A 20,511-nucleotide genomic window follows, 5' to 3' on the forward strand; every position below is an offset into this window, starting at 1 on the left:
ACATCAGCTTAGAAACAATAGTCAGTCAAGGTATAAGCTACCAGTTCCTCATCCATAAGATCTGGGGTGTCAAACATGTAGGCCCTGCAAGATTCCTTCCCAAACAAAGCAGATTAAACTGTAACTGGGAAATATTTAACAAAATAAACAAAAATACAATAAAACCTAGATAATGTTAATATGTGGTTTTCTAAGTCAACAATATAGCCTGTAGGGATCCTTCTCAATTTTTTTAGGGTCTATTTAGTTTCTATTTCTATTTAGTTTGATGCCACTGTATAAAGACCATCCCAGAGTAACATTGCTATCTAGCAGATGCTGGACAGCCTTGACAGTAATGCAGTTGATTTCTTAATTTTGCATGCTACAAATTCTGTATATAACTACACTGTTGCTCCTGGGAAAAGACATCTAGAAAAGGTAAGTCCAAGAGATAGTTCTCAAATTTAAAATAGGAAACTTTTTTTTGAGGCAATAGAGGGTTAAGTGACTTGCCCAGGGTCAGACAGACCCTGGCTACAGTCTGAGGCTGGATTTGAATCCAGATCCTTATCTTCAGAGGTGGTGCATCTACTGTAGTTGCCTGGGGAAGCATTTTAACCTTATCCTTGAGAGACAAGGAAGAATAAGTGCAGAGGGGTAAAGCTACTTCCCCAGGAGCATCTAGATGAAATTGGCAGTTCTTAGTTTTGGATCCAGTACCTTTAGCATTGCACCATAATGGAGAAAAGCTGGCTGAGATTAATGGATGCATTCATATGATCTTGTAGTATATTTTATTGTCATTCAAATTTTGTTAATTTCTTTTGAGTACAGAATAGTATTCTATCACTTATGTATTTATTATTGCTATTATTGATAGTTTATGACAAGGTTTCCACTCTTTAAATATTTTATATTTTGAATACTTATGTGTTTACATAGAAAGAATCTATAAATGCTTAATGAATTTTTGAGAAAACAGAATTCACATAAAGAAATTTGTTTTGAATCCAACTTCATTGGATCATCTCTACTCTGTAAAAAGAAAAATAGTTAGAATCCAATTTTTATTTGTATAAACAATCACCTGCTTCATCTGTAATAATTCCAAAACCTATTTTATATGGAAAATAAACAATTATTACCTTAAAGATACAGGCAAAGATTATGTAAATCTAGCTACTTCAAATCTTTCTCCAAAGCTCCAAAAAATTCAATATGATTAATAACAGTATTACATCTATCAATACAGATCCCCATGATCCCCCAAAAGGGAGGCAGTTTGATTCAGGGGAAAAGGACATTGACTCTGCAATCAAAAGATCTGGGTGGGAAACTCCTTTAAGTTTTTTGGACTTCAGTTTCCTTATTTGTAAAATGAAGGGGTTGGTGGATCCTGGCAGTTCTCAATCCAGATCATTCCTCTCTTATAATTTTATCTATATTTTCATGTAATTTCTTCTAAAGAGACCCCCCCCCTTAGAATGTAGAAACTATCCTCTTGATCTCTGAAAATCTTGAGAATACCAAGAATATTTAACTGTGCTAACTGTTGTCACTTACCAGCTCCCCTCCTATTCTAGTCATATATGTCCCTGTCTTATTTTCTTTACTTTCATTTCCTGTGTTTGTACTGTTGAGAATAATTTGTACCTCTTTTATGCACAACATTTATCACCCCAATGCACTTGGGTCATTTCAAATTTTAGTTTTGAGACTTCCTGGTATTAACCTCATTTGTAACAATATATTTTCTGGGAGAGTATTTGTGTTAACAAAATGGTGTATTAAAATAGAAAGCAGTTTGTGATCATATGAAGCACTGAATCATTTCTCCAATGAACTCCTGAGATCAATTTGTCACCCAGCTTATTATCTATCTGCAGTTTCAAAATAAAACATGAATAGTAACATAGCCAAGATACAAATATGGATGGTTATTATCAAAACATATACTGATCAATTAATTCAACAAGCTGCCAATATGTCTGCATGCCATAATCTTTATTTTACTAAACTAAATATTTTATTTAAAAATGTAAAAAAATCAGTCTTATTTCAAGGGTTGTATAAAAACAGTCAGCAGAGTAGATTTGGCCAGTGGGCTATAATCTACTAACTCTAACTAGATTATGCATGCAGCATTTGATCACATTTTGTTTTTTCCGTGTGTGTGTGTGTGTGTGTGTGTGTGTGTGTGTGTGTGTGGTCAGAAGTAGCAAGCTACTGTGGATAAGTGGCTGAGCCTAGTCACAGGAAGATCTGGTCTTAAATCCTGCCTTTGACACTTACTAGCTATGTGAACATGGATGACCCCCTTGACTTCTCTAAGCCTCAGTTTCTTCAACTGTAAAACTATAAAATGGGAAGCAGAGTGGGAGAATGAATAAAAGAAAGAAGACCAAGTCTTCCCTCCGCTATATACTGGTTCTGTGACCAGTCAGTTAATCTTTCTCTGGGCCTGTCAAGTCTAAGACCATACAAACAAGTCACAACCTACACCAATGGAGGAAGTTTCTACACTGGGAGTTATTGAAAAGAAGTGGAAAAAGATCATGGAAAGTCAGCACAGAGATTTTTTTTTAAAGAAAAAACAAGTTTATAAACTTGAGGCTGGTGAAAATACTTTCTATTCCCTGATAAATACTAAAACATATTCTTGATTAGCAAACATCTTGAAAAGGAATATGTGATTAAAAAGTTCTCCTTCAAGAAAAGGCCAAGGTGGATTTACCTCATTTCCTTTTTTTTTGACAAGGTTATTCAACTAGCATATGGAGGAATATTGCAGATAAAATCTACCTGGATTTTAACAAAGATAGCAAAGCACCTCATACTATTCTTGTAGAAAAGACGGGGGAAATGTTGACAATATAACAAAATAAATCAGAACTAACTGAATGGCAGGACTCAAGTATAGTTGTAAATGGTTCATTTACAACTTAGCAGAAGTCTCTAGTACAATGCACTCTTATTTAGCAGAAGGTTTCAAGTACAATGTACCCTGGTCAGGTCACATCTAGAATGCCACAGAATAGATCCCAAGGGCCAACGGATCCTTTACTTTGTTGCACATTCCACAGATCCAATCAGACTATTAATACCTTGCTTGAGATGAGGCCACATGGCTCTGCTGTCAAATCATTCTGGTATAACCTTATCAGCCATCAAGGCTCCTTTGGCTATAGAGGGTGTAGTCCAACTGATGCCATGTTTCCCCTTATCTCCAATATGAAATAGTAAGCAGACAGGCCTGGGAATGAGGCAGTAGATAAAGGACTAGGTTTGGCATCAGGAAGACCTGAGATCAAATTCAGACACTAGCTGTGTGAGCCTTGGCAAATTACTTAATCACTATTTATTTACCTTAAACGTTACTTAGTCTCTATTTGCCTTAATCTACTAGAGAAATAAATGGTAAAACTACTGGTCAAGAAAATCCTATGGCCAGTATTGTCCATGGGGTCACAAAGAATTGGATATGACTGAACGAGTGAAAAACAACCACAAGGCTTGAAATGGGGTGCTATGTTTTTGTTCAATCAGTTCCATAAAATCCATGCAGGGGTATGTGGCTGTAAAAATCTTCAAGACATAGTATCACTTATATAGTAGCTGAGATATTAAGGAGAAATTAAATGAGCTGAAGAAGAACTTTCATCTTCTTTGCCAAGAGTTTAAGTTTGGGGGTCTGTTGGAGGCGTTGCCAGTTTTTGTGATCTCACTGTACCATCAATCAATCAATAGTGTGTATTATGTATCAGGTCCTCCAGATTTCTAAATATTAGTTTCCTTTTCTCTCTTTGCAGGGTTACCAGCCTAGTTTTAAGCTCTTATTAATAGCTATCCTTTCCACCCCACTGCAGTTCCAATATACCACGGGTTGGCTTGAGAAATTAAATGGGAATTTTGAAGAAAGTTTTGCAGAAACCACAGATGATACATAAAGACTAGAAGATGACTAGCTAGGAAAAGGCAAGAAATTCAAAAATGCATAAAATATATGTATAGCATTTTAAACTTATACATAGACCTATGATCAAATACTTAACTCAAATTTTACAAGAAGGTACTGTGAAGAACTCATGAAAGAAAAAAAAAAGAAAAAATCAGACTTCTCAAATATAAAAGGGAGGGTCAAACAATTTTTAAGCAGGTTTTCAAGATCCAGAGGATGCTGCACTCCTAACGTGATGTGCAAGGAATTATTGTATTGTGTATTCTAATTGTTTCCCTGTTTTCCTCTCTAATTTATCTCAACAGGACAGTGATTTTCTTAATGCAAAGATCTGATCCTATCAGTCACCTACTCAATTATTTCCAGGAATTCCCTTTTATGTTTAGAATCACATGCAGAAATTTAAAAGCATTTTGCAATCTGGTACCAATCTACCTTTCCAGAAGTATACATACCTGCCCTTTAAACACTCTATGATTCAGTCAAAACAGCCTTCATTATTCTATTTCTCAAACATGTGATTCCATCCCCTACCTTTGTGTACCTTTGACAATGGTTCCCCTGACTTAACTGCACACCCTGTTCATCTCTGCCTTTTAGAACCCTGGTCCTCTTAAAAATGCAGTTCAAAAGCCACCTCCTATGTGAGGCCTGCCCTGATCTCCCCAAAGGCTAATGCATTCTCCCATTCAAGTTACCTTCTATTTATTTTTTATATAATTATGCATAAAAATACATGTTATTTCCCCTGGGGGGGGCAAACTATGAATGTTCCTTTCATGGCAAGCAAGTATTTTCCCTAAAACTGCTTAGTTTTGTCCTCTCCTGCCCCTGCCTCACAACCCCGAGTCCAGATAGCTTACATGAAAAATAGATACCAATATGTAATGACATGTAATAAGTATTTATTTCCATGACAAAGGCTTTATAGGTTCTGGGTTGATTAGTATCAGGGTCATAGTTTTTTCAATTCCCTCAAAGTCTTTAGGTACTAAAGAATGACCTATGAGAGCTGTGACTAATGTAGAACATCTATCCTAGTTCCTTGTGGATTGTGATTATAGGTGATGACTACCCTGCCATAACCTATGAAAGGTGTGCCTATCACTGTACTCTTTTCCATGACCTTTGAAAATCTCAGTTCTTTTTGCTCCAATCAAATCATACAAATTCTCAATCACCTGGGGGCACTCCCTGTGTCTTTGCTGTCCCTTGAGCCTTCAAAAGAAATTCAGATAAAGTTTTCTCTCGGAAAATTGCAGGAGGCAGAGAATAATCTCAGCTGTGGTTATTAGAGAAGGGTTTTTTTTCAAGTTTTTGCAAGGCAATGGGGTTAAGTGACTTGCCCAATATCTTGTTGCTAAGTACTGTCTGAGGTCACATTTGAACTCAGATCCTCTCGACTTCAGGGACGGTGCTCTATCCACTGTACCACCTAGCTGCCCCCTATTTGAGAAGGTTTGACAGAGGAAGAGGTACTCAAGCTGACTCTTCAAAAAAGGGAGAAATGAAGAGAGCACATTCCAGGATGGGTGATGGCCTAATAAGTAAATGCCTTGAGGCAGGTAAAGAGTAAAGGTAGATTTGGGGAAAAGTTAATAGTCCAGTTTAGCTGAACAAGGGATATGAGAAAAGAAACAATGGGAAATAAGGCTAGAAGTGTCAGCAGGTATTAGAATGATGGAGACTTTCCTTATCGGGGTAAAAGTACTTTTATACAGAAGAGTGACATGTTAAAAACCATGCATTGGGGAGATTATTTATTTGGGGCCAGCTTTTGCCATCCTCCTCTATAAATCAGTGTTGCTCTTGGCTGCCATGTCTTTCCACTTGGCAATGAGATTTTGGCTGGCTAAGGCAGTTTCTAGGCTCTTTAGGGTTTCTCATTCTGCATTAAACATTTCTAGGAAATAGCAATAGAGCCAACATCCTTATGTTCATTTACTTCCCACTGACAATCAACAGATTGTTTAAACAGGTTGGCCAAGCTGCCATAATTCCATGAAGTACTATTAATAGCTGGATTCTAGTCTCAGCTTTGTCATAACCAACTGGGTGATCTTGGGCAAGTCACTTATCTATGAGCCTCAGCTTCCTCAGCCCCTCCACATACTCTCCAATCCAGGGACATTGGCTTCCTTCCTCTTCCTTGCAACATGAGCCTCTATTTTGGGATGCTGAGCATTTTCTCTGGCCAACCCTCACAGCTGGAATTCTCTTCCTCCTTGTCTCTCACAAGGGAATTGTGAAACTCAAATGGTATAAAATAGGTTAAAAGTACTGCAAACTTTAAATGCTATCTAAATATCCATTATTTTTATAATTCTTTTTTAAATCTTCTATTGTTCTTCATTTAATGAGTCTGAAAGATTCTTAAGCAACATTTTCAACACCTGATTTCTCTGTAAGTCCTTCCTTCTCAACTCTGATCTATTTTTTTCTGATGCCTAACTAGAAGAAAACATGAAGATAATAATTAGTTCCTTGAGGTCTCAATATTAATCTGTTTTAGAATCATGGTCTAATGTGACATGCTAAGAACGAATAGTTTTGGATATAGAAATCATGGAATGTTAGAGCTGTAAAGACCCCCTCTGCTACATAACCCTTTCCCCCAACAAATGGCTTGGTACACTGTGCACAGAGGGAAAATGCCTTCCTACATAAGACAATGTCATTGCTGTTTTAGTAGTGTGCATATGGTTCTGACAAGGAAGGCAGAACCAACTCTAGCCTGAGGGTATTGATTCTTTTTGCCAAATACAGCATTGGGTATCTCTTACCTCAAACTGAATAAGCACAGTTCCACTTTCTAGGCCTTCTGTTAGTTGTTCTATAGAGTCTTCTAAGGTGTTGTCATACTTTGAATTCATAGGGAGAATGGACTCTGAGAAAAGTTGACAATTTATTTCATCTTCTGACCTGGCTTCAGCAAATGAACGTACAACTGTAAGATATAAGAGTTAGAACATTTTTTTTCTTTAATAAAGACTGACTCATAATATTTTTCCAAAATAATATAAAAACACTGAACACTAATGGCTGTTTAAAATTTTTCCTGTATGTAAATTATTAAATGGTCACAGAAAATATCAAAGAAGCTGTGGTATAATAATAAGTAACTGTAGACCTACTATATCACTGGTGATGTTTTGACTTTCAAGTGAATTGAATTTAAGTGAGGCAGAGCTGTACAAAGTCATCAGCCTCATTCCCTCTTCTTGAGTCATCAAAGTCCAGTGGCAGGACCAAAGTCAAGATGATGAATGGGATAATTGCACATATGACAAACTAGTCCTTCTGATTTGTCCTACACATTATGATTTTTAGTGATACTCAATGCACAGGCATTGTATTCTTAGTAAAATGGGGATGATACTTTAGTAATCTACATTGCTCAGAGTTGTTGTGAGGATTGAGTAAGTGGTACATTTTGATATAAATATAATTTCCATGTCAATACCTCTAATCTTGACCTATAAGCATTATTTCTAACTATATGCATTATAAATGCATGTTCCATTATCTCTTTATTATCTTCAGCAATCTCCATATTTTCCTTTTACACTCCAGTCATACTTCTGTATGTCTATTAAAAATATCATGACTATTCTATTCCCCAACCTTCCCTTGTTTCCTTATATTTCTTCAGTGAAATTATTTCCTCAAAGAACAGATGACAAGATTTAAAACTTAGTAAGTGAGCTGGTCCAAATCTTTCATTTTGTATATAAGGAAAAAAGTTCCAAATTGGGAAGCTATAGGCTGACAAGGAGCAAATCTGGATTTCCAGGTCATCTGACTTTGGAGTTCATGATTCCTATTTTTCCAGGGCATTTTTTACTTATCTCTCTATACACTGTTGTTGTTCAGTTGTTTCTGGTTCTCTGTGACCCCAATTTTAGGTTTTCTTGGCAAAGATATTGGAGTGGCCATGTTCTTCTCCAGTTCACTTTACAGATGATGAAATTGATGCAAACATGGTTAATTCATTGAACTGAGAAAGATGAGTCTTCCTGGCTCCAGGCTCTTTCTAGTCTTCCCACTGTGCCACCTAGCTACCACCATTCTACAACTATCACATACTCTACAACCCAACTATCCTGGCCTACCTACAACTCCTCAAAAGTGAACACAAAAGTCTGACCCCCATCCCTAGAATGCTCTTCCTCTTCACCTCTGCCTCTTAATTTCTCTGGTTTTCTTTAATTTTCACTTTCAACAAAAGCAAGTCCTCTCCACTGTGAAGATCTCTATATTCCAAAGATTACTTTCCATCTATTCTGCAAATATTTTGTATGTTCTTAATTTTTTTCTTTTTTTTAAAATTTATTTTTATTGAAGATATTATTTGAGTTGTACAATTTTTCCCCAATCTTGCTCCCCCCCCCCCACAGAAAGCACTCTGTCAGTCTATACTTTGTTTCCATGTTATACCTTGATCCAAATTGGGTGTGATGCGAGAGAAATCATATCCTTAAGAGAAGTCTAAGAGGTAACAAGATCAGACAATAGGTTATCTGTTTTTTTTCTAAATTAAAGGGAATAGTCCTTGCACTTTGTTCAAACTCCACAGCTCCTTATCTGGATACAGATGGTGCTCTCCTTTGCAGACAGCCCAAAATTGTTCCCGATTGTTGCACTGATGGAATGAGCAAGTCCTTCAAGGTTGAACATCACTCCCATGTTGCTGTTAGGGTGTACAGTGTTTTTCTGGTTCTGCTCCTCTCACTCAGCATCAGTTCATGCAAAACCTGGAGAGGTTTCCCTGAAATCCCATCCCTCCTGGTTTCTAATAGAACAATAGTGTTCCATGACACACATATACCACAGTTTGCTAAGCCATTCCCCAATTGAAGGACATTTACTGGATTTCCAATTCTTTGCCACCACAAACAGGGCTGCTATAAATATTTTTGTACAAGTAATGTGTTTACCTTTTTTCCTCATCTCTTCAGGGTATAGACCCAGTAGTGGTATTGCTGGGTCAAAGGGTATGCACATTTTTGTTGCCCTTTGGGCATAGTTCCAAATAGCTCTCCAGAAGGGTTCGATGAGTTCACAGCTCCACCAACAGTGTAATAGTGTCCAAGATTTCCCACATCCCTTCCAACAATGATCATTATCCTTCCTGGTCATACTGGCCAATCTGAGAGGTGTGAGGTGGTACCTCAGAGAAGCTTTAATTTGCATTTCTCTAATAATTAATGATTTAGAGCATTTTTTCATATGGCTATGGATTACTTTGATCTCATCTGTAAATTGCCTTTGCATATCCTTTAACCATTTGTCAATTGGGGAATGGCTTTTTGTTTTAAAAATATGACTCAGTTCTCTGTATATTTTAGAAATGAGACCTTTGTCAAAATCATTAGTTGTAATGATTGTTTCCCAATTTACTACATTTCTTTTGATCTTGGTTACATTGGTTTTATCTGTGCAAACGCTTTTTAATTTAATGTAATCGAAATCATCTAATTGGTTTTTGGTGATGTTCTCCAACACTTCCTTAGTCATAAACTGTCCCCCTTTCTATAGATCTGACAGGTAGACTAGTCCTTGATCTTCTAATTTGCTTATAGTATTGTTTTTTTATGTCTATGTCCTATAACCATTTGGATCTTATCTTGGTAAAGGGTGTGAGGTGTTGGTCTAATCTAAGTTTCTTCCATACTAACTTCCAGTTATCCCAGCAATTTTTATCAAAGAGGGAGTTTTTATCCCAATGGCTGGACTCTTTGGGTTTATCAAACAGCAGATTACTATAATCATCTCCTGCTTTTACACCTAGTCTATTCCACTGGTCCACCACTCTATTTCTTAGCCAATACCAAACAGTTTTGATGACTGATGCTTTATAATATAATTTTAGGTCGGGTAGGGCTAAGCCACCTTCTTTTGCACTTTTTTTCATTAAGCTCCTGGCAATTCTTGACTTTTTATTTCTCCATATGAATTTACTTACATTTTTTTCTAACTTGTTAAAGTAATTTTTTAGAATTTTGATTGTAGGGCACTAAACAGATAGTTTAGTTTTGGTAGAACTGTCATTTTTATTATATTAGCTCTAACTATCCATGAGCAGTTGATATTTGCCCAGTTATTTAAATCTAACTTAATTTGTGTGAGAAGTGTTTTATAATTGTTTTCAAAAAGATTCTGAGTCTGTCTTAGCAAACAGACTCCCAAATATTTTATACTGTCTCAGGTTACTTTGAATGGGATTTCTCTTTCTAGCTCTTCCTGCTATTTCTTGCTAGACATATATAGAAAAGTTGAGGATTTATGAGGGTTTATTTTATAACCTGGAACTTTGCTAAAATTGCTAATTGTTTCCAGTAGTTTTTTAGATGATTTCTTGGGATTCTCTAGGTAGACCATCATGTCATCTGCAAAGAGTGAGAGTTTTCTCTTCCTTCCCAATTCTAATTCCTTTAATTTCTTTTTCTTCTCTAATTGCTGATACTAACATTTCTAATACAATATTGAATAGTGGTGGTGATAATGGGCACCCTTGTTTCACCCCTGATCTTAATGGGAATGCCTCTAGCCTCTCCCCATTGAATATAATGCTTGTTGATGGTTTCAGATAGATATTCTAAGGAACAGTCCATTTATTCCTACACTCTCTAGTGTTTTTAATAGGAATGGATGCTGTATTTTGTCAAAAGCTTTTTCAGCATCTATTGATATGATCATATGATTTCTGATAGGTTTGTTGTTGATATAATTGAGTATACTAACAGTTTTCCTAATATTGAACCAACTCTGCATTCCTGGAATAAATCCTACTTGATCATAATGTATTACCCTAGTGATGACTTGTTGTAATCGTTTTGCTAAGATTTTATTTAGGATTTTTGCATCTATATTCATCAGGGAAATAGGTCTATAATTTTCTTTCTCTGTTTTAACTCTTCCTAGTTTAGGTAACAGTACCATATTGGTTTCATAGAAAGAGTTAGGCAGAGTTCCATCTTTCCCTATTTTTCCAAAGAGGATTGGAACCAATTGTTCCTTAAATGTTTGGTAGAATTCACTTGTGAATCCATCAGGCCCTGGAGATTTTGTTTAGGGAGTTCAGTAATGGCTTGTTGAATTGCTTTTTCTGAGATAGGGTTTTTAAGCATTTAATCTCTTCTTCATTTAACCTGGGCAACTTATATTTTTGTAAATATTCATCCATTTCACTTAGATTATCAAATTCATTGGCATAGAGTTGGGCAAAATAATTTTGAATTATTACTTTAATTTCCTCCTCATTGGTGGTGAGTTCACCTTTTTTCATTTATGATACTAGCAATTTCGTTTTCTTCTTTTTTTAATCAAATTGACCAGAGGTTTATCAATTTTATTGGTTTTTTCATAATACCAACTTTTGGTTTTATTTATTAATTCAGTAGATTTTTTGCTTTCAATTTTATTAATTTCTCCTTTAATTTTTAGAATTTCTAATTTGGTATTTAATTGGGGATTTTTGATTTGTTCTTTCTCTAATTTTTTTCATTGCATGTGTAGTTTATTGATTTCCTCTTTCTCCAATTTATTCATATAAGCATTTAGAGCTATAATATATCCCCTGAGAGTCGCTTTGAATGAATTCCATAGGTTTTGGCATGTTGTTTCATTATTATCATTATCTAGGATAAAATGGTTAATTCTTTCTATAATTTGTTTTTTGGTCCACTCATTTTTTAAAATGAGGTTATTCAGTTTACAATTTGTTCTGGGTCTATATCTCCTTGGCCCTGTATTGCATACAACTTTTATTGCATTGTGATCTGAGAAAGATGTATTCACTATTTCTGCCTTTCTGCAGTTGATTGTTAGGTTTTTATGTCCTAGTACATGGTCAATTTTTGTATAAGTTCCATGTACTGCAGAGAAAAAGGTATATTCCTTTCTATCCCCATTCAGTTTCCTCCATAAGTCTACCATATCTAATTTTTCTAACAATCTATTTACCTCCCTAATTTCTTTCTTGTTTGTTTTATGATTGGATTTATCTAGATCTGATAGCTGGAGGTTGAGGTCTCCCACTAGTAGAGTTTTGCTGTCTATGTCTTCCTGTAGTTCTTTCAGCTTCTCCTCTAAGAATTTGGGTGCTGTCCCACTGGGTGCATATATATTCAATATTGAAATGACTTTATTATCTATAGTACCTTTTAGGAGGATAAAGTTTCCTTCCTTATCTCTTTTAATGCTATCTACTTTTGCTGCTGCTTTGTCTGAGATAAGGATTGCTACGCCTGCTTTTTTTAATTCAGCTGAATCAAAATATATCCAACCTTTTACCTTTACTCTATATGTATCTCTCTGCTTCAGATGAGTTTCTTGTATGCAGCATATTAGAGGATTCTGGTTTTTAATCCACTCTGCTATTTGCTTACATTTTAACAGAGAGTTCATCCTATTCACATTCAAGGTTATGATTACTAATTCTTTATTACCCTCCATGCTATCTTTCCTGTTTGTATTTTCCCCCCTTCCCCCCTTTTATCCATATTCCCCAGTCTTTTGTTTCTGAAAACCACCCCCTTCACTATGTTTGCCCTCTTATATCACACCCTCCCCTTTCTTTCCCCTTTCCTTTTCCCTTCCCTTCCTTTTGTTATTTCCCCTTATTTCCCCCACTCCCCTTCCCTTTCTCCATCCCCCCCCTCCCCTTTTCCCCTTTTAATACTTGAAAGGTTAGATGTTTTATAAGTTAGCTGAGTATGTGTAGGTTGACTTTCAGCCAAGTCTGATGAGAAGAAAATTCAGGTGTTTGTCCTCTGCTCCCTTCTTCCCTACTATTACCATAGGTTTTTTGTACCTTTTAGTGTAATGACATTTACCCCATTCAATCCCCTCCCTCCTCCTGTCTCTTTCCTGTCCCCCTTTTTAGGGAGGTAGTGTTTTTTTTAGATCATTCTAAGTCATAGAAAATTCTGAGTGTCTGTCCCTTCTAGTTCTGTATATTCTATCGAATAGAGTCAAAATTTCTGAGAGTTATTAGAGTCTTTCTCCCAAGTGGGGTTAAAGCCAGTTACATCCCATTAGATAGTAGTCTCATGGATAGGTCATGAATGTCCATCATTTCTGGCTAGGTGTATTTTCTCTGTTAGAGTTACATTTCTCAAGGTTTATGAGAATCTTCCCCCCCCCCCCCATGATGGGATATAGCCAGTTTCAACTTACTGGATTGCATTTTTTTTCCTTTTACTGCCCCCCCATTTTTTTTTTTTTTTACCTTTTCATGTGTCTCTCGAACCTCCTGTTTGATGTCCAAATTTTCTGTTTAGCTCTGGTCTTTTCATCAGAAATTTTTGGAATTCTTCCATTTTGTTAAATGTCCATTTTTTTTCCCTGGAAGAGAAGGCTCAGCTTTGCAGGAAAGTAGATTCTTGGCTGCATTCCAAGCTCTTGTGCTCTTTGAAATATCTCTTTCCAGGCCCTTAGATCCCTTAAAATTGATGCAGCCAGGTCCTGCGTGATCCTTACTGTGGCTCCTTGATATTTAAATTGTTTCTTTCTGGCTGCTTGCAGGATTTTCTCTTTTTTTCTGATAGTTCTGGAGTTTGGCCACAACATTCCTTGGTGTTATCATTTTAGGATCTTTTTCTGGTGGGGATCGTTGTACTCTTTCAATAACTACTTTGCCTTCCGATTCCATGATATCAGGGCAGTTTTCCATCACTAGATCCTGTAATATTAAGTCCAGGATTCTTTTCTCTTCAATGTTTTCAGGAAGTCCTATAATTTTCAGGTTGCCCTTCCTCGATCTATTCTCAAGGTCAGTGGTTTTGTTGATGAGGTATTTCACATTTGCTTCTATTTTTTATATTTTTTGATTTTGTTTAACTGACTCTTGCTGTCTCATGGAGTCATTAGTTTCTGTAGACTACATTATTTTTTGGGGGGAGGCGTTTTCTTTATTAACCTTTTGCAACTCCTTTTCCAGCTGGTCAATTCTATTTTTGAAAGAGCTTTCCATTTGACCAATTGAGGTTTTGAGAGAATTAATTTCTTTTTGCATTTGCTCATTTGAGGATCTGAGAGAATTATTCTCATTTTGTATTGGTCCAATTGATGATCTGAGAGATTTATTCTCCTTTTGTGTTTGTCCAATTGTACTTTCTAAGGTTTTGTTTTCTTGTTGCAAGGTATTAATGGTCTCTCCCAAATTTTTAAGCTCCTTCCTTATTTCTTCAAGGAAGTCTTTCTGTGCTGGAGAACAGATTGTATTCTCCTCAGAGGTTCCAGGTCTCTCTGAGTTGGGGTCTTTCCCTTGCAGGAATTTTTCTGTGGATCCACCTTTCTGCTGACTCTTCTTCATTATGCTAAGACCTTGAGTTGGGGGGGGGGGGGTGCTGGTTCACCTGGTCTTGGGATTGCTAAAGGCTTTACTGAGTGCAGCTTCTCTGGCTGCCCAGTAGGAGGTGCTGGTTGCCCTCTCTGGAGTGTCTGTGACCTTGGTTGAGAGGCCTTCTCCCTCTGCTTGAAGGGAGGGGTTGGAGCTATTGAATTCTTTTGCCTTCAGTCAATGGTGGGCTTTTCCCTGGCCTGAGGTCATTCCTCAGCTGGGCTGGTTCTTCTACTCACACACCTGGGCCTGAGACAGAAGTAGTTTGCATTTGTTTGTTTAGGAAGAGGCCTCAGTGTGGTGGACTCAGAGTTTCTCAGACCCGAGGAGCCTAGGGATGGTGTCTGCAGCTCTCCTGCACCAGAACTCTCCCCCCAGCCTGGTCCCCAAGCTCCAGGGGGACAGCACCAACACCAGTGCCTCTGCTTCCCCGCAGACCCAAGCCCCTTTCGTCCAGCCCCACGGCTGATCCAGCAGGTCCGGCTCTCCAGCCCTCAGACTCCCGGTTCCAATTCAGCTGTTAATCTGGCTGATCTGGGGCTGGGGCTGATCCTCCCTCTGAGCCCAGAGTCACTCGCCTGAATTCGGCCAAAGCTGCTGCAGGAGACAAATCCTGAGGTAGATGTTCTTTCTCCTGGCTTTTCTTTCTGGGTTTTGTGGGTCGCATTTCTTTTAAGAGGTTTGTTTCATGTGATAGATGGGGAAGAGATCAGGAGACTTTAGAACTATGCCTGTCTCCTCTCTGCCATCTTGGGTGGAAGTCATGTTCTTACATTTTTTCATATGTTTTCTCTATTAGAATGAGAACTCTTTGAGGGAACGGAGTAGATTTTTGTCTATCTGAGACTTAGCAAATAATAAAGGTCTAATAAATGATTGATGATTGACCAAACTGTTCTTTCTACAGCACCGCACTGCCTCCTTTTAAAAATATTCTCACACCTATTTCTTCTTTTCTTGGCCCAACTTATCCCTATGATCTTAATTTTAGACTGGAGTCTCCTAAGTTGGCTCTCTGCCTTTTCTTTCCAATTCCTTTTCTACAGTGATGGTAGATTAAACTGCTTAAACCATAACTTTATTCTTATATGAAAATCTATATACATGAGAGGAAAAAAAAATCTCAAATCCCTTACTTTGGCATTCAAATTTCTCTACCAAATGAAGATGACCTACTTTTGCAAACTTTTCTCTCCCTACTCTCTAACATGAACCTCCCATTCCTACCTAAAGTTGATATCCTCAAGGTTCTCCACATGGGACTTGCATTTTTTCTGTGGCTTTTCATGACTCTTTTCTTAGCTAGGTGGCTTGGTGATACAGTGCTAGATCTAGCATCAGGATGCCTTGAATTCAAATCCCACCCAACATTTACTTTATGGATAGTCTTAGGCAAATAATTTAACCTGTTTACCTCTGTTTCCTTATTTATAAAATGGAGATAATTATAGAATCTTTAAGGGAAGGATTGCTGAAAGGATCAAATTAAATCATTTTAAAGCACTCACCACAGCCTGGAACATATTAAGCACTACATAAATGTTAGTTGTTATTATTAATAGCTATGTGATCCTGGTCAAGTCCCTTAAACCTCTGTCTCCCTCAGTTTCCTCATCAATAAAATGAGAAATAATATTGGCTCCTTCATCACAGGGTAAATATGAGAATTAAATGAATTAACAGAGGCATGTGCTTTGCAAATCTTAAAGTTCTATATAAATGCTGTTAATTATTACTATTATGACTATTAGCATTTTCTCCCCTCTATCCCTTCTTTGCATTATCTGAACCCGACCTATTCTCCAAGATTCAGGTGAAATACCTCCCTGAAGCTTTATTTTTTTCACATACTATTGGCTATCCCTCCCAGGAAGCTGAGTCTACTTTAACCTTTTCAGTGTTTCTCCTGGCTCCAGTAAATGGCTGATGAATAACTGGCACATGGAAGCCATTTGTGTGTTTCTTGTTGTTTTGTAGTGAATAACAAACACATATGAGCCAAGGTTGAAAACTGGCGTTCATGTGAATATAGGCAGTCCCAGAACCACCCCCCATGTGCTCTTAGAAACCATGTCAGACAAAAGAACAACTTAAAGCATATTTTCCCATGAGAATAATATTGTAAATGGGATTTGGAATCTGGATCAAGGACTTTGAATCAGACCACGGATATGGCGAACAGTGTGATATTTAAAAACAGATACTGCCTACTATATACCTCATTAATCATTCAAAACAATAAAACTGGGCTTTAAATCTTTCTAAATGGGCACAGATGGATCGTACACATCAATTATACAAGAAGTCCTTGTACTATTCAGGACAAAATGTACATGGGACACATAATAATGATGATGATGATGATAAAAATAATAATATGGATGTTGATGGTGATAATAACAATAATAATTATGATGATGATAGTAGTGTGCCATGAATTTTATCTAAAACATCTCAAAAATAATTGGGGTACTTTCTTAGAATCAAGACAGGCTCTGCTTGAATGCTCTAGGTGGTCCATGGCTCTTAAAACTGTTGTTTATGAAAAGTGTTGATTAATAAATTGTTTTCCTTTATATATTGCTTTTTCCTGTAACAAGTGGGTACACTTGAAAGCATTCCACCAACTTTTGAAACTCATTAAAAGTAACAAGTGGTTATGGAAAACTTTTTTGGATTAGTCAATAAGTATTTACTACTCTGTGCTAAGAACTGGGGGACTACAAAGAAAGGCAAAAAAAAAAGGGTCGAAACATAGAGGTCAGTGAGTAAAAATACTTGAGAGTACAGAGATGGGAGTACTGTGTGCAAAGATAAGGTAAGGTCACTATCAATGGATTCCAGCATATCTGGGAAAAGTTAAGATTTAACAAGTCTAGAAACATAGGATGGGGTCAGGGTATAAAAGGTTTTAAGGTATTAAGAAAATTAGCATTTGTGAAGAAATTAGGGATGTTTGTTATTCCTTTCTCAGATCCAGGTCAAGCAAGGCAATACCTTTCATCTCATATCTCATAAACTTCTTGATGCCATTTCCAAGGCTAGATGGGACTGCTACTGCACCTTCGAGATTACTACTCTTTGTTAGAGTAAGTTTTTCTTTTCTATCTATGCTCACCCATCTCTTGTCTATATCCACCACCTATAGTCATTCATATTCTGTTTAAGCTTTTTTTCCACCTTTAACCTCTTTAGGTTCAACACAAACTAAATAAGAGAAAAAGAAGAAATCAATATATGGGCACTATCATGGGAGAGTTTCATAAAATAACATAGAAAAATACAATAGAGATTAATAATAAATAAATGGACAATACTGAAATAAAATGGATATTTTGTTTTCCTCCTCATGCTCCCCCCCTTCCCCCCAAAAAAACCTATAGGGAAATGGCTTCCATTTTAGAATGGATATCATTGTTAAATTTTCTCATAGTCAGTAAATAAGAATCAGGTTTTTTTGTAACAGTGGGTTACTGTTTATAACATGTTAAAATACCATGGAAATAAGGATATACTAAATTTATACATGTAATATAATTCCTCTTTAAAGACAAGACATTTTTCATTGCTAAATTAACTCCTAATCTTATGCTTTAATTACCTTTCCTCCTGATCAATAGTGCCAGTTCTCTTGTGTGTGATTCCCGGCTGGCTTTGATAAACATCACCACTTGATCGTGGGTATGCTCTGAGATGTCTCTGCCATTTATAAGTACTATTTGATCCCCTTCATTCAGCTTAGGAATGCATTTATCAGCCTGTTTCAAGATCAAAACAAAATTTATTAGGTTACTATAGCTACCTTCCTGGATGGGCAAGAAATACCATTCTTTCCTATGTTAGAGTCTTGGAATTATGATCAAGAATTCATTATTCTCTTCATCTAGTACCCTGCTGGCATCCTTTGGAGATGGTGTGGCATAATGGAAAGGACATTGTCTGGAGAAAGAGGACCAGAGTTCAAATCACTCCTTTGATATTTCTAACATCTCAGAGCTGCAATCCTGGGAAAAACACTTCATCTCCTTGTGCCTCAGTTTCCTACTCTAGAAAATGAGATGGAAATAGTTGACTTCAGTAGTCCTTTCCAGTTATGACTCTATATATCAATATTTATATTGGGAAGACTAAAATATGAGGCTGTTTTCAAATAGCTTTAAATAGAATTCAGCTGAAAAAATGTTTTAAAAGTATACAGATGCTCTATTTTTCTTAAGGCAGTCAACATCCATTTACTATAATAACTAGCAAGCATTGCTATTTTTCTGTTTCTACCAATTTTTTTTTCAGAAAACCCTTTGTCCATATTTTCCCTTCATATCGGCAGCAACAGTAGCAAACACTTCAATTAATCCTCCTTCCATCTGCTAATAACATTAAGTAAGATGAGCTACAAATGAGACTAAAATTTAAAAAACTGAGAAGTTAGAGACAGAGGATATGATGTCATGATGTTTGTTAAATGTTCAACAAGAAAAAATTCAAAATGACATTTCTGAACAAAGATGCAATGAATTCTATATCTAATAACATAGGTGTTGTCTTGCAAAGTAATAATTTGGGGAGGCCTTTCTATCAACTATGATGTTACTGCACCAAACCCATTTGTTCTGAAATTCCTCTCATAGCTAGTTTCCAAGTTGAAGAAGAAAATCAATATTGCTTCTTTACCTTTAAAAAAAATAGTAACGTACAGAATATGAAAATACCTCAGTCACTAGACTCTAAAAGTGCCTCATGATTGTTTCCCAAAAATCAAATTCATTCTTAAAAGATGATCTTTCAGGAACAATGAGTATATTTCAAAGAATGTGATGCCAACTTTGAAGGAGATCTGACAAAATGGTTTATGTTTTGGGAGTAACTAGAGTACTGGGTCCAGTGTCATCTCCAAAGATAAATAAAGAGATCAGCATCCATTTGGTAGCATCCATGGTAGGTTTTTTAAAAAACCCGATACATATACCTCTGTTGTCTTTATTACCACATCACATTTGTAGGAATCCTAGGGTTTTAGAACTGGCATAATAATCCAACTATACTTAATGGATAGTAAGGCAACTCAAACTTAAAGAGTTTAAGTGATTAGCCCAGGGGTCTGGCAAACCATGTCTCCAGGCAAGAAATGAGGCCTGAAGTCTGTTTCTGGAGCTAGTAGGGTAAGAATGTTGAGTCTTTTGGTTTGTTTTTCACATTTTTAAATACAACAAAGCTTTATTTAAAAATGAAAAAATCATTCTTAGCTTGGGTGATATAAGAACAGATGGATAACTGAATTTGGCTTTTAAGGTCATTGTTTACCAAGTCTTGTACTAGCCTGAGTTAGATAACGAAGCAACTAACTCCACTAAGTGGAGTTAGGAGTAGAGTCCAGGCTTCTCAATTCTGTGTTTTTTCCCAGACTTGTATGTCAACTAGACTTCAAGTTATTTATTTATTCCATTTTGGTCTTTTTAAACTTCCATTACACCTAGAATAGTATTAGGCATATAATATGTAAAAATGTATTATAATGCTAATTAACGGAGACAAATATAGATTAGGGAGAAAAATCCTATTAAGTAGGTAAAAAGAAGATCCTGAGGTATTAGTGAAACACAGGCAAAATGACACTAAGTCAGTTTGTAGTTGTAAATGAATATGAAGAGATAAATCAACTCAAGCACCTTGGCCAAATATACCCAGAGACAGGATTAGAGTCAAGAACTCCTGACTTCCATCTAATTATCTTCCCACTACACTAAACTATGCTGTCAAGTAAATATAATGCTAGCATAAATGAATAGAAAAAAAAGGGACATTGGAAGAAAAAGGATCTTCCCTATGACCCAATTAGTAAATTTTTGTCCAGTTCTAGTCCCTGCTACCTCAGCAAACATGAAAATAAAGAGAGTTTAATGGGAATGTTGAAGGTTTTAATCCAAATTATTGAAGAACTAAGTAGTTACCCCAAAATAAAGGGATTCTGTGTAAATGGTAGTAATGTTATTAAGGATAAAGTAAAAGTTATTAAGGATAAAACATGTAAGAAAGGGCCATGAGAAAAACTAGGATTATATTGATTCAAGAGTTAAGTAGTCATTCCAAAAATGAAGGTATTTTATATAAATAATGACAATGTTCTTTAGGATAAACCATGAAAGATTTTGGGCTTCCCCTAGGGATTATGACAGGATGGATCCATGATTTCATTAGCATTAGGAATTTCCAGTTGAAGAAGCTTCCT

At 36.4% G+C, this 20,511-nt stretch overlaps 1 protein-coding gene across 10 annotated transcripts in view; it reads right to left on the reverse strand.

The window, feature by feature from the left end:
- PTPN3 (protein tyrosine phosphatase non-receptor type 3) overlaps positions 1 to 20,511 on the reverse strand; it is a 291,839-nt gene that overhangs the window by 34,859 nt on the left and 236,469 nt on the right. For all 10 annotated transcript variants that reach the window (XM_074208223.1, XM_074208222.1, XM_074208224.1 and 7 more), the window contains 2 exons: positions 17,887 to 18,043; positions 6,724 to 6,887 (listed from right to left, as the gene is read on the reverse strand). In XM_074208223.1, coding sequence (XP_074064324.1) covers positions 6,724 to 6,887; positions 17,887 to 18,043 — 321 coding nt within the window. The remainder of the gene's footprint in view (positions 1 to 6,723; positions 6,888 to 17,886; positions 18,044 to 20,511) is intronic.

Source organism: Macrotis lagotis, chromosome X (genome assembly GCF_037893015.1).
Source record: "Macrotis lagotis isolate mMagLag1 chromosome X, bilby.v1.9.chrom.fasta, whole genome shotgun sequence".
NCBI classification, from domain to species: Eukaryota; Metazoa; Chordata; class Mammalia; order Peramelemorphia; family Peramelidae; genus Macrotis; species Macrotis lagotis.